At 47.6% G+C, this 21694-nt stretch overlaps 9 protein-coding genes across 9 annotated transcripts; 4 read left to right on the top strand and 5 right to left on the bottom strand.

The window, feature by feature from the left end:
• Window positions 1-1797: 1797 nt before the first annotated feature.
• Window positions 1798-2820, bottom strand: ONS95_013183 (uncharacterized protein; the record flags this gene model as incomplete). Its single annotated transcript, XM_058506819.1, has 4 exons — window positions 1798-2065; window positions 2128-2393; window positions 2447-2530; window positions 2587-2820. 4 exons carry the CDS (start codon window positions 2818-2820, stop codon window positions 1798-1800), a joined length of 852 nt encoding a protein of 283 aa, XP_058357549.1.
• A 67-nt stretch (window positions 2821-2887) lies between these two features.
• On the bottom strand, window positions 2888-3869 carry ONS95_013182 (uncharacterized protein; the record flags this gene model as incomplete). Its single annotated transcript, XM_058506818.1, has 5 exons — window positions 2888-3330; window positions 3402-3447; window positions 3578-3634; window positions 3686-3739; window positions 3792-3869. 5 exons carry the CDS (start codon window positions 3867-3869, stop codon window positions 2888-2890), a joined length of 678 nt encoding a protein of 225 aa, XP_058357548.1.
• A 1750-nt stretch (window positions 3870-5619) lies between these two features.
• On the top strand, window positions 5620-6853 carry ONS95_013181 (uncharacterized protein; the record flags this gene model as incomplete). Its single annotated transcript, XM_058506817.1, has 4 exons — window positions 5620-5790; window positions 5838-6113; window positions 6161-6443; window positions 6492-6853. The coding sequence occupies 4 exons, from the start codon at window positions 5620-5622 to the stop codon at window positions 6851-6853; spliced, it is 1092 nt and encodes a 363-aa protein (XP_058357547.1).
• Window positions 6854-6997: 144 nt separating this feature from the next.
• On the bottom strand, window positions 6998-7842 carry ONS95_013180 (uncharacterized protein; the record flags this gene model as incomplete). The annotated part of the gene is made up of 4 exons (XM_058506816.1): window positions 6998-7077; window positions 7193-7409; window positions 7458-7591; window positions 7677-7842. The coding sequence occupies 4 exons, from the start codon at window positions 7840-7842 to the stop codon at window positions 6998-7000; spliced, it is 597 nt and encodes a 198-aa protein (XP_058357546.1).
• A 1008-nt stretch (window positions 7843-8850) lies between these two features.
• Window positions 8851-9276, top strand: ONS95_013179 (uncharacterized protein; the record flags this gene model as incomplete). Its single annotated transcript, XM_058506815.1, has 1 exon — window positions 8851-9276. One exon carries the CDS (start codon window positions 8851-8853, stop codon window positions 9274-9276), a length of 426 nt encoding a protein of 141 aa, XP_058357545.1.
• A 99-nt stretch (window positions 9277-9375) lies between these two features.
• ONS95_013178 (uncharacterized protein) lies at window positions 9376-10197 on the top strand (the record flags this gene model as incomplete). The annotated part of the gene is made up of 3 exons (XM_058506814.1): window positions 9376-9853; window positions 9910-10093; window positions 10149-10197. The coding sequence occupies 3 exons, from the start codon at window positions 9376-9378 to the stop codon at window positions 10195-10197; spliced, it is 711 nt and encodes a 236-aa protein (XP_058357544.1).
• Window positions 10198-10401: 204 nt separating this feature from the next.
• ONS95_013177 (uncharacterized protein) lies at window positions 10402-13215 on the bottom strand (the record flags this gene model as incomplete). The annotated part of the gene is made up of 5 exons (XM_058506813.1): window positions 10402-10872; window positions 10925-11827; window positions 11894-12061; window positions 12114-12932; window positions 12985-13215. The coding sequence occupies 5 exons, from the start codon at window positions 13213-13215 to the stop codon at window positions 10402-10404; spliced, it is 2592 nt and encodes an 863-aa protein (XP_058357543.1).
• A 260-nt stretch (window positions 13216-13475) lies between these two features.
• Window positions 13476-18506, top strand: ONS95_013176 (uncharacterized protein). Its single transcript, XM_058506812.1, has 6 exons — window positions 13476-13774; window positions 13822-13922; window positions 13971-14357; window positions 14407-15226; window positions 15278-17550; window positions 17603-18506. The coding sequence occupies exons 1-6, from the start codon at window positions 13518-13520 to the stop codon at window positions 18115-18117; spliced, it is 4353 nt and encodes a 1450-aa protein (XP_058357542.1). The 5' UTR covers window positions 13476-13517; the 3' UTR covers window positions 18118-18506.
• A 644-nt stretch (window positions 18507-19150) lies between these two features.
• On the bottom strand, window positions 19151-21135 carry ONS95_013175 (uncharacterized protein; the record flags this gene model as incomplete). Its single annotated transcript, XM_058506811.1, has 3 exons — window positions 19151-19617; window positions 19667-20540; window positions 20593-21135. The coding sequence occupies 3 exons, from the start codon at window positions 21133-21135 to the stop codon at window positions 19151-19153; spliced, it is 1884 nt and encodes a 627-aa protein (XP_058357541.1).
• Window positions 21136-21694: the final 559 nt, after the last annotated feature.

The raw sequence follows: 21694 nt of genomic DNA, 5'->3' as shown, positions 1-21694 counted from the left end.
GAAACATTTCCAATTATTCTCCGTTCAGGATTGTGTATTTACTTACTCAGCGGGGTTGTGGGTTGTGGTTGCATACTCTGCGCCTCAACAAAAGGGACCCTTTGTTTGCTTTTACCCCAGACCTTTTTCACTCTTTTGACTCGGCGCATGCATTGGGCTGGCCTGGGGTGAGTCAGGCTGATACCACCCTGCTGTATGAGACAGCTGTGATGCTTCGCTCTATCTTGGATTTCTGGTCTGTGGCACGGTCACCACCACAAGACAAGACCTTTGAGAACCAACCCTTCTTCACAAGCCAGTGGAAGCAGAAGCCTGGACCAGAGCCCCTCGGAATACTGTACAGTACATTCCTCATGTCGCCCGACGGGTCCCTATCAAGCAACTAGATACTCGGCCAAGCCAACCACTGATGAATCATTGACCAAAGCCAGCATCAGATGATGGGCTTTCTTGCGTACTAAAGAAACTTTCCAAGAGTCCTGTACCAGTCAAAGCCGCACCATGCCAGCCGTACCCCGTATGGCTTAGCCGTTGCGCTACGAAAAGTTAGAGCAGATGCTCGGCATCGCATTTGCTATGTCCCCTCTTCCAGAGTCCTCTAGTCCGCGGTGCAGCATACAACCAATGCCTAGCTAGCTCTGAGTCACTCTGACTTCGCCCTCTCTGACCTGCAGATGCAGTCAACCCAACAGAGGATACGATACTCATACTCAGTTTATCATCATGCGGCACAAAACGCACCGAACCCAAGTGGAATGCTGCAGCGTGACGCCAGGGCTCTGGGGAACAAGAATACGGTAAACCCTCTTAACTCCGTGCCATGGATCACCTCACCACTTTTACCACCTGGGCAATGCTCAATCGCTCACAGCAGCTGGTCCTCCCCCATACTCCCTCATGCCCTGCAATGTCCCGCCACCTAAATGCTACACAAGCTGTAACTTACTTTATACGTCCAGCACCCAATCAATATATCTCAGATGCCCTCCCAGAGCATTCTACCCCTAACACCAACTACAGCCATGCGATGATTGATGTTCTATCTGATAATCGAGGGTCCAAAGAACTGGAAATTACTGGGCCCATCACAATCTTCCAGCAGCCTGGCATCACATCACAGCATATCTCGCTTGACCATGCCATGCCATGCCATGCCTGCGTGAGAATCTGTGCTGCGCTGCGTAAATGTCTTGCATGTGATCGTCAACCTGCAACCCGAAGACGGTCCGGTCCCTTCTCATCTCCTATCTGCCGTTGAGCCGCAATAATGGCTTCGACATCCTCCTCCAAAATTCTCGAAATAGCGCTTTCCCGAAATATCTCCCCTTTCCCAAGCTGAGGGATGCCTCTCGTTTCAGTTATTCTTCTTGGAATTCTCATAGGCTGAAAGCAAGTGCACCAAAAAAAAACTTCTTCTTGTCTCCCTCTGCATATTGCGCTTCTGATTCGTTCGTTTGGCTTTTTACCCCTATTCAGTCCAACAAAGCCCCTGTTTGAGGCGAGGGAGCACTCTGAGCCTGAAGCTCCAAGTGAGCATTGGGATACTCAATAAATTACTATGGAATGTCACGAGTGGAATCGGGCACTTTGTTTGTAGGACGTATATTCATTGCTTCGTTGCAGACCGCAGTCAAATATCACACCCAACGCCTCCTTCCCGGATGCATTCATGATGTACCACGAAAACGTGAGTGCTTAGCAATTGAAAGGCAAATACCGCATCCATGATTGACGGATGTCCCACTGATCTTCCAAGAAGAGCAAAATGCAGCATAGTCTATCGCATATTCATGACTTTTAAGCCTTCTTGCCTCTACCACCACGAGCGGGCTTTGCCACAGCCTTAGCCTGACAAGCAGCCGCCTTCTTAGCTTTAGCAGCAGCAGCCTTGTCAGCCTTTGCCTTAGCCTTATCCTCCTTGGCCTTCTCAGCCTTCTCAGCCTCCTCAGCCTTGGCTTTCTTCTTCATGATGGCTTCGAGACCATCGATATGGTGGTAATTGACGGACTTGGCACTTCTTGTCTTGTTGACCTGTGCATCGACATGGAGATCACCCTGAAGCAACCTACATGATGACTAAGTCAGATCTAATGATTCCCAACTTCTAACGAGGACATGATTTCTTACCATTCATCACGGACAATCGAAATTCCTGGCTTGTCCGGATTGTTCTTGTAAAATGTAACAATCTTGTCTCGAGACAGCGGTCCAACAACCAAGGCGTCCTCCCAACAGATTTCGGTCCGAACCTCGGAGTAATTTCGACGGTAGATGCCCCCGCGTACTTCACAGTCGAGTTGAAACTCAATACCGGTTGATCCGTCATCATTGGAGCTCTCGCGACAGTCCAATACGTCCTTGACATACCAGGCCAAAGTACCATCGAGAGCGTACTGTATTGCGATTAGTTCACCGACAGGCATAGTGTGGCAACTTTTGTACCGACCTTGGGAGCGTCGCTGGGTGGAAGAACACCATCGGGAGTATGTGACTTGTTTTTGGCAACTCGAGATCGAGTACGGCTTGAGACCTGATTCGATATAGTAAGTGGAAGCGCTCTTGCTGAGTTTAAGCTGCTGAACTTACAATGCCAGGCTTCTTGTCATCCGACAAACGACCCTCCCCATCAATGTCTAGACGTGCCTTTTCTTGGGCTTGCCGGAATACCTTCAGATTGTATTTACCGGTGCGTTCAGTTGCCAGCGTGTAGGCCATGTTGTCCTTGAAAGTATTACAAGCAGCTGTCATCTTCACAGAGTTGTAGCCTTGGCGATAAGGGTGATCGTCAAAGACAATATCGAGTTCCTTCAGACCCTGCATAGCCTAGGTTGTCCAGTTAGTATACTCCAGAAGTCCTTAGACTCACAGATAATGTGCGTTAAAGATATCAACTCACCGCGAATGTGAGCTTATACTCTGGCTGCTTGCTGAAAAAGGTTGAGGCATCTTGGATTGATTCGCAAGCATTGATGGAGATCTTTAGCGACCAGAGACTCTTGCAGGAAGCAATGAGAACCATAGTCTGGCACATCTTGTCCTTGTACCAGCCTCTGCCGACTGCCCAGGTAAACTGCATGGAACCTATTGAGCGTCTTCTTTCATCGGTGATCGCAACAAGGTAGGTATTCATGTGATTGTGGAATCGACTAAAGTCAAAGTGATTGTTGCGGTAGAAAAGGTGTGTGAGGGAAATGTCTGCATACATCTCCTTGCACGTTTTCGTCAAGCTAACTACCGCAAGGGGAATAGCAGCAGAAACTTCAGTCGGCTTCTGCGATAATTTCGAGGCTTGATCAGCGTTCCAGACAAACTTATTCGATCTAGGGGTAACTGATGGGGACAATTTGGTTAATTTCATAGCACAAAAATACCCAAAACCGGGTGTACGAAAAAGAACTTACCTTGGCATGGTGTAATGGGTTCCTCGCAGGTTACAGCCATCGTCCACTGTAGGGCTTGAAGTTAGCATCGCCCCTTCTGGAAGGTTCGAGTGTTATAAGGACTCGAGAGATCTGACAGTGGCCTGAAGAGGGCGAAGACGGTAATGTCTATAGGACAGTCTAGGAGGAATACTTACGATAGTCTGCTTGATCTCCATTGGAAGCTTGAGTAGGCGTGAGTTTTGCGTCCTAGCCTACGATGTTTGTAAGCACTGACAACAGTCAAGGACTCAGCTGGTTCTCACCTTGGCAGCACCATTTTCGTCAGTGTCCAAGAGATCGACATCTTTTGTGGTATCCTGAGGTCCTATAAGCTTCTCGAGACATGCAGAGACTCTGCGATGGGGTTACCTGGGCGGTAGATCCATTATTCGAAACCGAGGGCATGCCGGGAACCAGCAGGTTGGCATCCTGAGTGACGTCCTTCATGGTCTGTAAGCGTGAAAGAATTCAAGAGATGAATGCACAAACCTTGTCTGCCAACACATACGCGGTTGGCTTTGAGTCTGCCATGTTGGCGATTAGTTTGCCTTCTTCATTGGTTGTTGTGAAGATGGAAGGAAGGTGCAATTGTTAATTACGAAAAGAGCTGGACAGGTCAAGAGTCGCGTATAACCGATCAAGCTAGATGTGCGGCAAGCTAGTCAGGCTGAAGCAGTGAATTCAAACAACAATAAACGAGCGTCGTGGTTAATTAAAGGTGAAATCTAGAGCCTAGGGGTATTCAGAGTGCCATTTCAAGCCAGAGGTAGAGTTAGAAACCCGGTACTCTACGGGCCGGGAACCTGCTGATTGATGGCGAATCTAAATCTACCTTCCTCAGGGGCGATCTTTCCAGGTAAATAAACAAACCAAGAAGTCAGTTAAAACAGTGCCAGGTTATCTTTGAATTTTATTTGCGTGTGTCTGTCCTTGTTCCCTTTCCTTTTTGGAGCTATGGAGGTCTCGCTGGTGATTTGCCTGAGGAGCAGGTAGAATTCTGGATCTGGCCAAAAACGGCAGCTTCCCGTCAACATAGCTGGGATCTCTGAGACATCTGCAAACGAGAACGAGAGCGACAGTAAAGACATGCAAAAAACGAATACGTCTAACATAGCGTCCGGTAAAAATTTCAACTGGCACTGAAAAAATCTAGAACGAGATCAAAAGTATAGAAGACATGAAAGAATAGTCTCTTGCTGAAGCCCGACAGAGCAGAGACATTGTCTTCTAACATTGTTCACCTCGAGCGGATTTCTCCTCATGAACCTTACCACCTCACTAGGGCTACAGAATCTCCATCAATACCCTCAAGAATTCAAATATCATACAAAGTTACAGCTTTCGATCCTGACTATTGGGGTTAGCATGGTGAATCTTCAATGGCCATCTACTTCTCTGACACAGCATGACGTTTGTTTTCAATTCATTGCTGCCTGGATCACAAAAATCGGAAAAGCTAAGGACTTGAAAATTTTGAGACTTTCTGCAATTACCAGAAACTACAGTTAAGTCTCGTAAATTCAGCTAATACGATTCTCATGCAATTCGGTAACCCGCTTGGTTGATGCCCGGTGAAGATATCAAGGCTGGATTCGGGTGATGTGATGTCGTGGAAGACTTTCGGCTGGTGCGCGAAGTGGGGAAGAAAGTTATAGGGCCCAGTAAAAAAACCTTATGCGCAACCATCTTTTTAAACTCCCCCTGTCGTCCCATTCCTCATCAAGCCAAAGAGTTCCTTCTTGGCCGGAAATTCCTCGATGAGTGTCTAACATTCTACCGTCAGTATGACAAGCTTGCAGATACGTGATGGACAAGCGAACTTGCTTCGTGCCAGCCAGCATATTCGGAAGTCTTCCGATTTTTTGGCAGAAATCACCGAAGCCATCGGAGCAACGAAGTTAAAGCTCTTATCTTCGAAGATGAAGATCCTTACAGAAACGGAATGTCTTGCACTCCATTGGTAGCAAGTACCCCGCGACGTGGCTTATCGGGGTACTGGTATGGCTTTTAGGTTCAAGAGTGGAGGCGTTCTGGAGGAGACAAGCATGACATAGCTACAGCTTTGGTCTCAGTGAACGCGTATTTAACCCATTATCTCTCGTTCTTTGTATCCTCTGTCTCTTCTCTCAAACGCCTACTTGCTTTACGTTCGTCCAATTCAATACCACGCGTCACACAGTATTATTTTCCATACAAGATGTCTACCCCATATGATCTTCCCGAGGATGCTTCAGCCATCAAGCCATTCGAATGGAATGAGCGTTATGATTTCCCTCGAGATCTGGTAGGATACGGGGAAAACTCGTTCAACCCCGAATGGCCAAATGGTGCAAAGATTGCTGTGTCTTTTGTTATCAATTACGAAGAGGTATTTTTGTTTGCCCTATCAACCTGTCATTTTCTGATGCAAATTAGGGTGCCGAGCACACGGTACTCAATGGTGATCTTCATTCTGAGACTCACTTATGGGAAGCATCTGGTGGTAGTCCGAAGATTCAAGAACGGGCTGTAAACATTGAGTCCGAATATGACTATGGATCCAGATCTGGTGTTTGGCGTCTATTTCGTCTATTCAACAAGTATAATTACAAATATACTTTTTACGCTGTCGGAAAGGCTATCGAAGATAACCCAGCTGTTGGCTTTTCGTCTGTGAAGAACGGGCACGATGTTGCTTCCCACGCGTATCGAGTACGGCATTGGTTTCCCCGGAATGTCCTTCTCTGACAGATTCTTAGTGGATTGACTACACCAACATGTCTGTCGAGCAAGAAAAGGCATATATCAAGAAAGAAATCGAGGCAATTGCTAAGATATGTGGGGAGCCACCGAAGGGTTGGTACTATGGGCGACTGTCAAGCAGATCTCATGCACTGGTCTGGGAAGTCTATAAGGAGATGGGCATTCCGCTACTATGGGAAGCCGATAGCTATGCCGACGACCTGCCATATTGGGTTGACGTGCCTGCCGAAAAAGACGAAGAGAAACCAGAAGGCATGCTTATGATTCCATACTCGTACGGTGAGTACTCTATCATCTCTGTCGATATTCACAAGCTAACATTCGTAGACTGCAACGACTACAAGTTCAACGTCCCTACCGGCTTTGGCTCCCCATCCCACTTCTACGACCACGTAAAGAACGCTTTCGACACTCTGTACGAAGAAGGAGACGAGGGATCTCCGAAGATGATGACGATTGCGCTACACTGCCGCTGTATCGGCAAGCCTGGACGGTTCATGGCACTGAAGAGGATCGTGGAATATATTGCAAGCAAGGAAAATGTCTGGGTCGCAACGAGGACACAGATTGCGGAGCACTTCAGAGAAAAGTTTCCTTATGAGAAGGGTTCTTTGGCACCAGGAGTGAAGAGAGTTGCTGCACCGAACATGATCGACGCATGGCCGGCTCATAAAGAACCACCAGTATAGAGTGCAATTTCATGCTCATGAAGTCTTCAATATCCAAACCTTCTTGAGCTGACTATTCTGTATCTCAAATTACATGACTCAAGACAACGAGGTATCAAACACATCCTGGACAAGTTGGGTCGCTCATGTCCTTCCATTGTCTCGTTAAAGTTCCCATGCTGCCCTATTTTTCACCACAACTGCGCAGCTACTCCGACTAGCAGTCCTCTCGCAGCCTGTTGGGCCTGTGAAGATTGGGAGGTTAGCAATGACTCTTTTCTAATGTCTTGGAGAACTTCCGAGTTCGTTTTCTGGGAGGCACTCCTTTGTAACGAGGCAACAATGGCTTGAACAACATACATGGATACGTCTCGTCGAATTGCCACAAGAAATACGGATCTGTCTCATTCGTCAAAATCTCTTTCAGTAATTTTGTTCTGGTCGATAAATCGCGCGATTCCTCAAAGACTTCTTCAGCTGCGATGTCGATTTGACCCCAGCCTTTAGCGATCAGAGTGCGGATACTGGTCCCGAAGATGCACTCTGAGAAGCCTGACCATCGGATTGCAGAGGCGCACTTCCTTGTTAGCTTCAGATAACCCATGGTCGGAAGGAGCATACATACCATGGGACACGGCTCAGCGTTGGTGTATAGACTTAGATTCGAGAAGGCGAGCAGTGCCTCGGCTGGCGTTAGTTTGTACTCTCCCTCAAGATCTGTCAAAATTCGTGAGCAATTGTTGATGCCAGCCATCTCGCCTATCCAAGGCATTAATTAGCATGTTCTGTCATTTCCTTTCTCCGGCCCAGAAATTAGGAATCTTTTTCAATAAAAGTTACGTACCATGCAATGTCGGATTTCCAGTCTTCCTATTCGAGTTCACGCCGTAACAAACCGCCTTTCCATGAGGCCCCTCACTAAGATCCGTATGATTTACGATTACAGTCCCGAAAGCTGCGAAGAGACATGGCGAGTCTAACTCTCCCAAAGCTTCATTTGCACGACGCATCCAGAACGCTCGAGTTGAGAAGGGGATTGGGTCATTTTTATCGGAATTATGATGATGAGATTGAGGAAGATTTTGATGGCCTGAAGTTAAGTGTATCAAGGCCAGTAAGATGAGACTCAGTATGGACAGTGGGTAGAGCATATCGAAAGGCTCTGGCAGCTCTGCCAAAGGGGCGATGGATGAAGGAGGCTGTGATCTGGGAGCTTGGGATCGAGAAAGTCTTTGTGAATGACAGCGAAATAGCCCCAAGTGGTCTTTAATTGGACCTTGGCCGCTAACTGTGCCACCGCCAGGACATCCTGGCTTCATTCCATGACCGATAGACTGGAGCTGTTCATTGCTCGGAGGGGGGCCCGGTCGTCACTGTGGTCCTGTGGACGATATCTTCCGCTTTGAATAATTCGCAGAGTGGGATATTACTGAGAGCCCATATCAGTGAGGACGAGCTAAGTCAGTACGTAAGTACAGTGCGGACCGAATAAAGTAGGCAAACATCCCGATGCAGATACTGAAATTTTGCAGAATTCCTTTTGAGAAACACAATATGATTCCCTTATCACCCCACTCTTATCGCAGCGATTTGCAGCCTTGTGGTTCAGCCTTGTCTCTTATGATTCCATGACATAATACACTGACACTTTCCAGTCACATCCCACTTTCGTGGAAAAGAATCCTCAAAAACCCTAGTGAAGAATCCGAGTCATGATATAAAAACATCATAGGACAATGGAAGGACACATGACTCGGTCCAGGAACAGGGATTGTCGGACATCCGCCTCGACCTCTCGATAAGCCCTCCTTATCGAGATCCGTACCAGGACAGAAAAATGGAATCTGGTTGATACCCCTCAGTGGAGAATTGCAAAGTAGGTGTGAAGGAGTGGGATATTTTGCCTGTCAATGTTTGGTAGATAAGCAATGAATTGAGCAAACCTGAGCTTTGCGTTGTCAAATTTTTTATCGAATAATTACTATTGACTTGTGCATTCCCGAAGATCGCTCTTCACAATGGACTCTATTTCCCGCGCTCCTTCTACAGTCACAGCAGAAAAAGCAAGTCTCCCAGGAAATGGGATTGCTCCCAGAGATTCTGCGCCAGAAGGAGCTTCCTCTGCCATCTTCTCGCCTTTCTGCATAGGAAACGGAAGCATAACACTTTCCCACCGCATTGTTCTAGCACCATTAACCCGTAATCGTGGCCGACCACTCGATCCCGACGCTCCTACTTCAAATCCAAATCGAATATGGTATCCAGACGATCTAGTAGCGACATACTATGCTCAGCGAACCACACCGGGAGGCCTATTGATATCCGAGGGACTTCCTCCTTCGCTCCAATGCAATGGCATGCCCGGCGTACCTGGCATTTTTCACCCGAAACAGATAGCAGGATGGAGAGCAGTTGTGTCCACTGTACATGAGAAGGGAGGATAGATTTATGCACAGCTGTGGAATGCAGGCAGAGCAGCAATACCACAGCACACTGGAGGTCCAACCATCAGTGCCAGTGCAACGCCGTACTCAACAGATGAGATGTACCCATATCCACCCCCAGGCACTTCCACGCAAGTCAATTATAAGAATTTCCCACCAGAAGAGCTCAGCATCGAAGGAATCAAGACGCAAATAACCGACTACGTCGTAGCTGCGCGAGCAGCTATTGAAGAATGCGGCTTTGATGGCGTAGAGTTGCATGGTGGAAATGGATATCTTCCAGAGCAGTTTCTCAGCAGCAATATTAACGTGCGAACTGACGAGTATGGAGGAAACCCGGAGAAGAGGTGCAGGTTTGTGCTCGAGGCTATGGACGCGCTTGTGCAGGCTGTGGGAGAGGATAGAGCAGCAATTCGCTTGACCCCATTTGGACTTTATAACGACGCGAGAGGCATGCAGAGGATGAGGACCTGGGGATTCCTATGCCAAGAGCTGAAAAGAAAGCACAAGCTAAGCTATGTACATTTCATTGAGCCAAGATACGAGCAGGTGCATAGTTTAGAGGAGAAGAATAAGTGTATGTCAACTACAGACCATTTCTTGCCGGACCACAAAGCTAAAACATCCATGCAGTTCTGGAGTCTTGGGGAATGGAGAATGCAGACTTAAAGCTCTTCAGAGACATTTTTGGGGATACTCCATTCTTCTCTGCTGGCGGGTGGAACGACAAGAATATTTGGGGTGTACTTGAAGAGGGGACATATGATGCACTTGCTATTGGGAGGTTCTTTCTCAGTACACCAGATATGATCGAAAGGTAAGTTGTTCAAACATTGGTTTCTCTAGAAGAGATGAGCTAACATCCATAATAGACATAAGGAAGGCTTACCTCTGAATGAATATGATCGCAGTCGATTTTAAGGTCCGTTCCCCGACCGCGACGTTGGGTACACGGATTATCCAAGTTATGAAGACGTAAAGAGATCTGGGCAGAAGCTTGTGAATAGTGGTATCTGACGTGGAATTCAATTGCAAACTACCCGCCATGCTAGCCATGTGATTAAAATTGCTGGTCGTACACACTCTTGTGATATTTGTACATTGTGCTGGATTTTGCATCTATTTCTATGCTTCGCCGTTCACTGGACGAGCATTTATATTTGTTGGCTCCACGGCTGGACTGGCGATATCTGTAGTCTCTGGAGGGTGCAGACTGTCGTCTAGTCTCGGTGGCTCTTTCGCACTGAGAGCTTCACTGTTTGCCATTTCAATTTCCATGCTCATACTCTCTGGCTGGGGCTCAACAACACCGGGAGCAAGTTGTGTATTCTCAACGACCCCCTCATCCTCTCCAAGAATAAAGCGCTCCAAGACCTCGTATGCCGTTTCAGATAAGTCGTCGACCACGACTTTGTCGTAAAAGCCTTCAATCTTAGACTGCTCTATCTCCTCCTTCGCAGTCGTGAGGCTCTTCTGTACCTTTTCCTCGAGTTCGGTTCCCTGCTGCCTCAGCCTGGCCCCGAGCTCTTCTTGGGTCGAAGGGCTGATAAAGATGTACCGTGCATTGTATCCTTGATCTTTCAGCTGTTGTACTCCCTAAATCACATATTAGATTATGGTTGCTTGTATTTCATAGAGGCAAACTCACATGCATGTCCATCTCCATCACGGGGATTTTGTCTTGAGCTATAATACCCTCCACAGCCTTCCTGCTGGTTCCATAGCTGTTGCTGCCACGCATGCTATACTCCAACAATTGATCACCATCCCGCATGACATCAAAGTTTTCCCTGTCCACAAAATTGTAATCAATGCCAGTCTTTTCGTTTCCTCGAGGTGGCCGAGTGGTATGTGATATTTTCTTTCCTAAAAATTTCTCATGTGTCGCAACAAGCTTGTTTACCAGTAGACTTGTCCCAACTACACTGATGACAATTGGACGGCGATCCTTAATTGACTTTGCTGAGTCTTGGCTGTCTCCTGCTTCGTCATCACCATTGTTAAGAGGCTCTTCAGGCTTTACATTATCTTGGAAGAGGACGTCGATCTTATCAGAACGCTCAATCTTATCGAACACACCAAGTTTCGTCGTACTAGCAATACGTTGGGCTCTCCAAGTTTTGCTTGCTTTTGACTCGGTTGCCGCATTCTTCGCTTCGTCATCCATAGCCATTTCAATGTCCATTTCGTCAAGTTCAATTTTGCTTTTAAAGCTCTTGACTACTGGGAGTTGATATCTTGCCGGGTCCTTCAGCCTGGCCAATCCGCCACGGCTAGCAGTCTCTGAAAGAAACTTGAGGTCCAGGGATCCAAGTGGGTTAGGCCGTAGCTTTTTATTTGTTGTTGCTTTGCGGGCCGATAACTTGGAACTGGCATATTCATCTGCGGCGATTGGAGGGTATGCGATTGAAGGACAGTTGACGATTTTCCACCGGGCCCAATTCTTGTCGCGTGAGAGAACAGTCTCGACCATTCGGTAGAAATAAGGACCTTCATTTCCCTGCTTGAGGTATTCTGCGATCGATCTCTTCATCTCTAGTGCCCATTTCGTCTAGTGATATCAGCACGTGGCGCGAAGCTTAAGCTGCGACTGAGGAGACTTCAAGGGTAAACTTACGTCCTCTTCATTTAGAACTTGGTCAGCGTACATGACGGATCTGTTGGGATTTTCCGGCAGTGCGGAACTCGCTAGCTTTTCTTTTGCCTTGGTACTCAAGGACAGCAAAAAGTCCAAAATAATGAGGACTTGTACGAGAATATTCCTGCGGAAGGAAAGATCACTGATCTAGTGGAGTGTTAGTGGTACCACACTTCGAGCACGGCAACAAACTGCATACCTCTAATTCAAATAAGTCCCTGCTCGTGAGGTACTTTGGGTTAAAGGCATTTGCAAGATCGTCATCCCCATTTCCTCGCTTTCGCTTGGTTCCTCGTTTCCCATCTTCGGTAGTCTTGGTGGGACGACCGGTACTTTCCACTGATTTGAACATGTTCAAGGTCGCTTCTAACCCTGACTTGAATCCTGAGAAGTGCGTGTTGTCAAATAGCTTCTTTGGTTGGCTGAAACTCTGCTGCAAGGCCCAGAAGATTGGGTATAGCTCATCCGCAGTCATAGATTTCTCCGTCTTTGAAAAGGTAACGCCTTTGCCCAGGCTACTTGAGTCTTCGCCTGGCTTTTTCGCAACTCCATCCAACTCTTTCGAAGCATCTTGCATTTTCGTGTCGATGTCCATCTGTTCCTTGCCCGCTTCCTTTGGTGTAATGATATCGAAAGTTGTCACATTCTCAATATGAAACTCTCCTCGTAGGTTCACAGAGCTCTTGTCTCCCAAGGGAAAGCTTTGGAACATGAAAATAAATACCCGCCCGCAAAATGCCGTGTCTTCGGCTCGAGAAAGCCGTTTGAGTAGCTCATTGCAGCTTCTCAAAATGACCAAATTCTTGGAAGCAAAGTTCTTAGCTATGATCCGCTCTCGCCGTGATTCAAGGTAGTCGAATATCTTCCGGCATCCGGCAATAGTTTGACTCTCGAGAAGCTCCTCAACTAGCCATAACATGACCGCTGGCTCCGTTTTGTCGTCATCGGAGAGGATGGATAGAATGTCGAACAAATTCCATACATTTACGAATGAAGGAGAGTCGATGGTTGTGGAGGCCTACGGACCGTCAGATGAATGTCCCAATAATCCGTCCACGTTCGTATCTCACCAGTATGTTGTTGAATGCTTCTCGAACAGCTGTCTCGACTGCGTGCTTCTTGGAATCTGCGGAGGCTGTGGACGGGAAGACTGCATCGAATTGTGCGAACAGCCCCGTCAGATCTACTCTGTTCAGTGGTGGCTCGATACTGCTTGTCGTTTTGATCTCCAGCGCCCTCCCCAATGTCTTTTGTAGAAGCTTTCCAAATTCGTCGGCCATCTGCATCGCGCGATGTTCCATGGCTGCGGCTACGTGTCGATAATGACGGGTGGACGTAAGAACAGAAGGAACGCGATTATGCGCCGGCGTGGGTACGCCTTACATATAGATCGTGTAGGTTAGTTGAATCGAGTGGATGGTCTTGCGCGTGAGTTATGCTTTCATCGTAATGTTCGGGACTACTGCGGCATGCATTAGCGGCGGGAGCTAAACTTAAAGGTCACGTGCAAATCAACAACGCGTTTTGGCGCATGAGGTTCAATTTTTAGACTACAGGCCGTTGAGTCGCGCAGAAGTGACGTCCCTCGCACACAACAATCGATATGGCGCCGAGAACCAGAGTCAAGGAGGATACCCGAAAGGAGGCAGAGCAAGGGAGCTCGCTGGGAGGCGCCGCAGATATCGAGAGCTCTTTTGCGGACCTTGCTCAGGCGCATTGGCTGAAGCCATCGAAGAAGAAGGCTACAAAGGTCAAAGTCAAGCCCGATGTTCTGAAGAACGATATTTGGGATGTTCTGGAGCAAGGAGACTTTTCATTCAAGTCACTTCTGGTTTTGGAGAACTTGCAGATTCTTGAAGGGTATGCCAGTCCTCTATGCCATTTTCTGCTGTGATTGACTTGAGTAGTTACCTATGGCCAGGTTATTCCGAAGACTCTTCAAACTTTCACGTTATTCTGATAGTCTTGATCGCCAATGTTCGGACTAGGGAACATCTGCCAACTTGGGGTATGGGCCTGATAATTAAACCAGAGAAGAGATGCTGACCGGCAATAGACATATTCGCCGACAATCCAACAGAATTCTCGACTCTTTTCCGCCGAATATTGTCTATGACGTTGGATAATACATTATCTCCGACAATCCGAACCCATCTGCTTTCCTTTATCATTTGCTCGTTCCAGTCGCTGGACAGTGGAATTGTGAGGAAAGAATGCGCCCCGTTAGTATCCATATCGATATGGCACAACATTTCTTGTGAGGCAAAACGGGATAGGATATTGAACCAAACTGTCCAACTCAAGAAAGCTTGGAGGGCGGCAGCGAAACGTTATGATGCAGCAGATAATGCAGTCAAGGCGAGACTTCGATTTGAGAGGTCATGGCTGTTCACACTTTTACTGGACTTCTTCAATCAACTCTACAATGAGAAGAGCAAAGCTGGTGAGCAATCCAAGGATAACTCTACATTACGCAGCTAATACAGGGCCAGAAAATGTACGGTATTGCGAACGTTTCATCGAGTTCTTGTCGGACCTTCAAAGTCAACTTCCGACTCGACGCTATGTCAATACACTTCTCAAAGATCTCAACACTCTCACAGCTATCAAGATGTCTCCCATGTTCAACGACGAAGATAATGGTCTTCTAAGAGACCTATATGGACTTCTTAAGCACTATACCTACTTTTCTATCGACGACCATACTGGCGTGCAACACAGCCGAACTGAAGCGTACGAGCGGCATTGTTCTGTGCTTGCCACGTTGCAGCGGACAGCGTTGAAGAATTTCAAGGAGAAGTTAACGATCTTGGCATTGTCTAATTATGGATCTATTGACAAGCGTTCAGAGCTTGAGGGCCATCTTGAACCACTTACTGATGACGAGATTGTTCGGCTCTGCGACCTGCTTGACGTCCGCTCTTCCTATCCGTCAACGACTAGGGTTGTAGCCGACAGGAAGTTTCTGACGGAAGTTTTGCTCGCTGGCCATGAGAAACGGAAAACCTTTCAGGAAACTGCGCGTGACCTTAGCATCTTACCAACAGAGGTTACTCTATTTGAGCCAGCACTCTTGAGGAATGATAATTACAATGGCTCCCAGCCGGTAGCGATTCCAAAATTGAATCTCCAGTACTTGACAGTAGGGGACTTTTTATGGAGATCGTTCATTCTGCATCGTAGCGAATCTTTCTATGAAATTAGGAAGAATATCGAAGAAGTTATCGCAAGAATTCGTCCGTCCTTGAATAGAACAGGTCAGACAAGTTTTGATGGATTTTCTCGCATGGCCTTGCCAATCACAAGACCTTCGTAAGTCTCGCATCTATCATCTTCCCAATTCTTGCTGACTATCTCCCACAGTATCCTTGAGGTTGTGCCACCACTTGTTGGGGACGACAAGCCATCGGCAGTTAAAGCTGAGATCTCGTTGGACGTCAGTCGTCTCGCGGACAATGTGAGACGAGAGTGGGAATCTCTTCGGCCAGACGATGTCATCTTCTTACTGGCAATTCAAGCTCCTGATGGGTCCAAAATGACCATGAATGGAGGCGAGATACCATCTGATTCCCAGAAGCTTGGCTTGAAGTATGTCAGAGCTGCTGAGGTTACCCAGGTACTTGATGAGAAGGGACGCTCTTTACGAGATCAAAGCAACAATCAGAATGGCTATGGCCGACCTCGACTTCGGAGATTACAGATAAAGCTCGATGCGGCTATGTACAAAGCAGACCTTGAGCGGGTTGCGAAAGGAAAGCCAGATATTTACGAAAGTATGAATGTCATCGTACGCAGAAGAGGCCGCGAGAACAACTTCAAGCCTATCCTTGAATCGATCCAAAGTTTGACACTATCTGATGTGCCTCTTGCGTCTTGGCTTCACGAAGTTTTCCTTGGCTATGGAGATCCAGCTGGAGCCACATACACCCATCTAGCAAATCAACTCAAGAAGGTTGATTACCGAGACACTTTTTTGGACTGGCAGCACCTGATCGAGAGTCTACCAGGAAAGACTTTAGAACCTAGTGAGGATGTGAATGGAAGTTTCGGACCCCCATATGTTTTACAGATGGCTCCTATGGTAGAGGTGCCAGCTCCAACAAAACCATCTAAAAAGCGTCGACGAGATGCCGAACCCGAGCCACAGCTTCAGGCGCAATCAGTTGAAGTTTCTACGTACAAGCCTCCGAACACCGGGCCATACCCCACCGATACGCCAAAGCTGAATCAGGTCCGCTTTACACCTACCCAGGTGGAGGCAATTGTCTCGGGGACCCAACCAGGACTGACAGTCATTGTTGGCCCACCTGGAACCGGGAAGACCGATGTCGCAACCCAGATAATCAACAACATCTATCACAACTTCCCAGAGCAACGGACTTTGTTGATTGCTCATAGTAACCAGGCACTAAATCAACTCTTCCAAAAGATAGTGGCTCTGGACATCGATGAGCGACACTTGCTCCGTCTAGGCCATGGTGAGGAAGAACTTGATACCCAGGCCAACTTCAGTAAACACGGAAGAGTCGAGTCGTTCTTCGACAATCGCGATGGGTTTCTTCGAGAGGTTGATCGATTGGCAGTCAATTTTGGAGCACCTGGCGCACACGGCTCATCTGCCGAGACAGCATTATACTTCAACTCAGTTTATGTTCAACCCGCATGGGCACGATTCGAGGAAGTTTCCAAATCACCAGATGCTACAACAAAAACAATTGTCGAGGCATTTCCATTTCACTACTACTTTTCCAACGCCCCACAACCTCTGTTCGCAGCCGATGCGGACAAGGACGTAGTCTTAGACATTGCGAACGGCTGTTTCCATCACGTCAAGAAAATTTTCGACGAGCTGGCAGATCTTCGTCCCTTCGAAATTCTGAGAAGAGATCGCGATAAGGCAAACTATCTTCTCACTAACGAAGCAAGAATAATTGCAATGACATCGACCCATGCAGCAATGAGGAGGAGGGAGATAGCAAGCCTTGGGTTTCATTACGACAACGTAATAATGGAAGAAGCTGCGCAAATCACCGAGATTGAAAACTTCCTGCCCCTGGCATTACAAAAGCCTAAAGATGGGCAGATGCCACTACAGAGAGTTGTTCTGTGCGGTGACCACTTCCAGAATTCGCCCATCATTCAAAACCTTGCTTTCAGGCAGTATGCCAATTTAGAGCAGTCGTTGTTCTCTCGTCTGGTTCGGCTAGGCGTTCCAACAATCAACCTTGACCAGCAAGGCAGAGCCCGACCTTCGATAGCATCACTGTACTCGTGGCGATACCAAAAACTTGATAACCTCCCTCTGACATCGACGTCACCAGAGTTTCAAGTCGCCAACGCCGGTTTCAAGTATGACTACCAATTCATTCAAGTACCTGACTACAAAGGGAGAGGGGAGTCAGAGCCGACCCCACATTTCATCCAGAATTTAGGAGAAGCCGAATATGCCGTTGCGATCTACCAATTCATGCGGCTCTTGGGTTATCCAGCCTCGAAAATCAGCATTCTGGCCACATACGCCGGTCAGCGCGCCTTAATTGCAGATGTGCTCGCTCACAGATGTGCTAAGAACCCCCTCTTCGGCCTTCCCAAAATTGTCACGACTGTTGACAAATATCAAGGAGAGCAAAACGACTGTACGTACCCCCTCTACTGTGCTGCTTAAGATGAAAATTAAACCAAGGTTAGATGTCATCCTCTCTCTGACACGTACATCTCGCGTCGGTTACTTGCGGGATGTGCGACGTCTCACTGTGGCTCTTTCTCGGGCACGATTGGGACTGTACGTCCTTGGGCGACGTGAGGTCTTCGAATCGTGCACGGAGCTCAAGCCAGCCTTCGAAATCATGCTAAAACGATCTGATAAGCTGCAACTTGTTGCTGGTGAATTATGGCCTAGTCAGAGAATCCTCAAGGACGAGGAAGGTTCTGATGTTCCAGGCCAAACTGAGATGTCGGGCGTTGAGCATCTGGGGCAGTGGGTGTTTGATATGACGAACACAAAGGTCGAGGAGTTAAGAGCTCAGAGAGGCCTCCCTGTGGGAGCACCGGTCCTGGCGGTCGAGGCTGGTGATGAAGTTGTTGGCGCTGTAGATGAGGAAGATGGCTATCTGGACGAGGAGCTGGAGGCAATTGAAGAGGATGTGGAAGAAGAAGAAGAAATGAATGGAGGATCTGAAGCCGAAGGTGGAGATGATGAATGATTAAAAGGCTAATCTGTATGAACAGATCGCTTCTGCACTGTAGTATAATGTGCTTGTAGTCCAATGAATACCCAGCAAACCTTCCAATGGACACACACGATATCATGTACATTCAGAACTGCCCAGAGAGTCTGGAAACCAATTCAGATGTCACCCCGAGCCAGATCAGCTTGCATTATTCAAGTCTTGCTGATCGGCGTGTCCTCTGCACAACACAGCCAATCGCTTAAATAAAGTCTTGTACTCTATCGAGACAAACATTTTCTCTCTTGATGGCGCGAGACCTCGCTTAGTCTACGCGTGGAAAAATCTGCGGCATGATACAGACATAAATACAGAGGATATCATCTCAAGCTCCTACCAAGAAACGAATAGCAAAAACTAAAGCAGAGAGAAGGTTGTTTGATTCTAAGGCAAGAAAGAAAAGCAATAGAGCGGGCCCGGATTAGCCATTCTTCAACCTTGAGGTGAAGAATGGCCATGCGAGCCGACAACTTTGACGAGAGTTGAATTCCTACAACTGCCTCAATCCAGAATGGTCCAAGCGTAATTGTACATGCTACCGTTGCAACACCAAGCTTTGGGACGTCATGAATAAAAACATTCTATTTGGTTGTTAATTGCCCTTGCTGAAGTGGGGTCCGGGATGACGAGAGTGAGTGAGGCTCCAAGGGCGAATGATCGAACTCCAAACGAGTGAGTGATTTCGCCTTCGAATCTGTGCGCTTGAGCAGACATCATTCCCATGAATAAGTGATCATAACTCAACATGAGATTCTTTTGATACGATTTTGCGGCCGATCTATCCACAATTTGCCTAATCGTCAAAGAGCGACATCAAAACAGCAGCAGCAATCACTGGCCCCAATCCAATTCTTCCACCGGCTTGCCTGGCTCTCGCTGCTTGACCCGCACCCATTTCCATACCCATACCCGTTGCCATGCCCGCTCCAATTCCCAAACCACCAAATGGCGTCGTGCTAAAATACCAGACTCGTCAACACCACCTTAACATCCTAGGAACTGGGTTGGCTCACCGTCCACAAGTTGAACGACAAACATTCCAGCTCCTCAAGCAGGAATAGCACCACTCGGCTTTGCATCGACAAGTCATGTGTAGACAACCTTCAGTCCTCTCCAATATCTGGCTGCATTTCGGACACTGCTTCCAGCCTTGTCTCTGCGCCAGCGCTTGGACAGCCCTACCAGCTTGATCTTCTGTACAGACACCTGAGTGCTCTTTGTTTCCGCAGGCGACGCACGTCCTGGTTTTACAGTACGGACAAACAGCTATAGGACCGTGGATTTCCGCAGGTGGTATGAACTTGTTGCAACGAGACGAAGCGCAGTATTTTGGTCTTTTGGTCTTGAGTTCCAGGACCATGAGGTTATACTTCTCGATGAAGGAACTGGATAGATTGCGGGCTACGCTGGAAGTGGGGATAGTGGTGCCGCAGCACTGGAAAGGACTCCTAGACTTGTAGGCTGATTTGAACGCGCCTGATACGTGAGTCATGGGCCTGCAGCAGAATGACAGATCAGATCATACCTTTAATACAATCTCCACAATATATATGGTTACATGGGAGAATCGCGGTATCCTTCTCGCGCACAGCTTCCATGCAAGATATACAATCCACCTTCTTGGGTAGTCTTGCTTTCCTCTCCTTTTCCCTCTGCTCACGCTGCCACCCAGCTATATTCTCAGCCTCTTTCAGCTTCTTTTCCTCGCTGATTCTCCGATTTCTTTCCTTAGTCTCATCGGCCCAGGCTCTTTCTCTCTGGATCTTCAGCTTTCGCTGTTCTTCTGCGAGTCTTTCTATCTCTGCCTGCTTCCTCCTCTCTCGTTCCTCCAACCTCATGGCTTCAGTCTCGCGTGCAATCGCTGCCATTTCCCATTGTTGTTGAGCTTTCTGCGCGGCTTCCCTATCCTCTCTTCTCCTTTCGGCGCCCTCTTTCCCCTCCTGCTCAAGTTTCTTAGCATATTTCTCATGCGCCCTCAGACGATTTTTCGACTCTTGTGCCAATTGGTCCGATAATCGTTTGGCTTCGTATGCTCGTCTATCCGATTCTTCTTCCCGTTCTTTCTCCTGCATCTGTTTTCTTTCGGCGTAAATGTTGTATTTTTCATCTCTTGACTTCTTCCGATCAAGCTTGGCTGCAACATTTGAATCATTGTTGCTAGTGCCAAGATCATCCCAGACCGAAGAGACAGAAGATGATATCTCTGTTTTATCTGGGGTCCTTGACACAATGCTGGGCATAGGCGAAGAGGATCGCTTCTCGAAGATGTTTGGGGAGATGGAGATATTTGGATGAATGCTAATGGATGCTCTGCTCGGGTGGGAAGATCCTTCGGCAGAGACTTTGTTAAGTTGATCATCGATGTCCCGCCTTCTTCTTCTGCGACGGCGAAGTCCAGGCTATTGCAGAGATGTGTTAGCAGAAACTCATTAAAATGAAGGGATTACTTACCTGAGTACCATGACTTTCAGCTTCATGTCGAGGGGTGTCCTCAATGCTAATCCGCGAAGGCCCTGCCGATAATGGACTCGTTGGAGATATCCAGGCCCCCGAAAACATGTCTAAGAACGATGCTTCATAGCCATCTGGTAGTGAGGCTCTAAAGCTCACCACTTCAGGCTCACCTGTAGCTTCATCATTGCTATCGGTGGCAGCATACTTGTTCCACCTCCTGACACTCTTGGCAATTCTGCTTGTATATTGCAAGCATGTTTCCGTAGCAGCTACACGAGACTCAAAATATTTCTGGGAAGTTATATCGGCTGTTGTTTCAATGTCTTTACCTTGGCGAGGTAACTTGGCTTCTCGCAGCCTTTGGGAATGCGAGAGGAAGGCGAGGAAACAAGTGAGTGCTTCTTGAAGCACAATGGACAATTGGGACTCGGTCATCTCCATGAATGATACGAGAGTTCCCGAGGTCTTAAGATATGTCTGAGATCTTCTTCGGAGGCTGGATATATTGATACAGAACGAAGAGGCCCGAATGAACATCATGTACAACGCACGGCGAAGTAAGAACTATCCTGCCCAGGAACTAGTCTAGTCAATTCAGTTGGGCGAGCATGCAGCCCCCAAGAATGACACTTTGCATGGTGGGGTTCAATCAAGACGTACTTGGAGTCTACTTAATAGAGCCTTGTCAACAGGCAGTGAGCAGTCTGCTTTGTGCAGATAAGCTAAAGTCCACAGAAGAGGCTCTGCCCTTGCCTACAGGTTGCCCAATGTCCAATCAATTGGGAATAATGTACTCTGCAAAACACAGGCAGGAGATCAGATATTCCAAAGTAGCAGAGGTCAACCTGACAATAACCAAATCCACCAAGTCATTTTGCAAGTAGTGGGAGTAGATGCGTGTGTTCCACCTCAGCCTGACGGATGCTGTCGCTAATGATGCTGCTCTGTATCACTCGGCATATGCAGCCCATCGGCAATGAAGAGATACCCAATGGAAACAATCGACGATTGTATGTTCTGGCGAGAACCGAAAGGTGCCATACGAGTCGGGCGTTCTATCAACTTGTGACTTCACCTAGACGATGAGATTGGTAAGTGG

Source organism: Cadophora gregata, assembly GCF_030347475.1.
Source record: "Cadophora gregata isolate MNR1 chromosome Unknown scaffold_7, whole genome shotgun sequence".
In the NCBI taxonomy this organism is placed as follows: Eukaryota; Fungi; Ascomycota; class Leotiomycetes; order Helotiales; family Ploettnerulaceae; genus Cadophora; species Cadophora gregata.
This window is presented reverse-complemented; position numbering and strand designations above follow the sequence as displayed.

Excerpts from the sequence above, each read along its gene's own strand:
- ONS95_013176 (XM_058506812.1), top strand. The coding sequence starts at position 13,518 with ATGGCGCCGAGAACCAGAGTCAAGGAGGATACCCGAAAGGAGGCAGAG. Across the intron at positions 13,775-13,821 it reads AACTTGCAGATTCTTGAAGG|TTACCTATGGCCAGGTTATT; the intron begins GTATGCCAGTCC and ends TGACTTGAGTAG. Across the intron at positions 17,551-17,602 it reads TCAAGGAGAGCAAAACGACT|ATGTCATCCTCTCTCTGACA; the intron begins GTACGTACCCCC and ends AACCAAGGTTAG.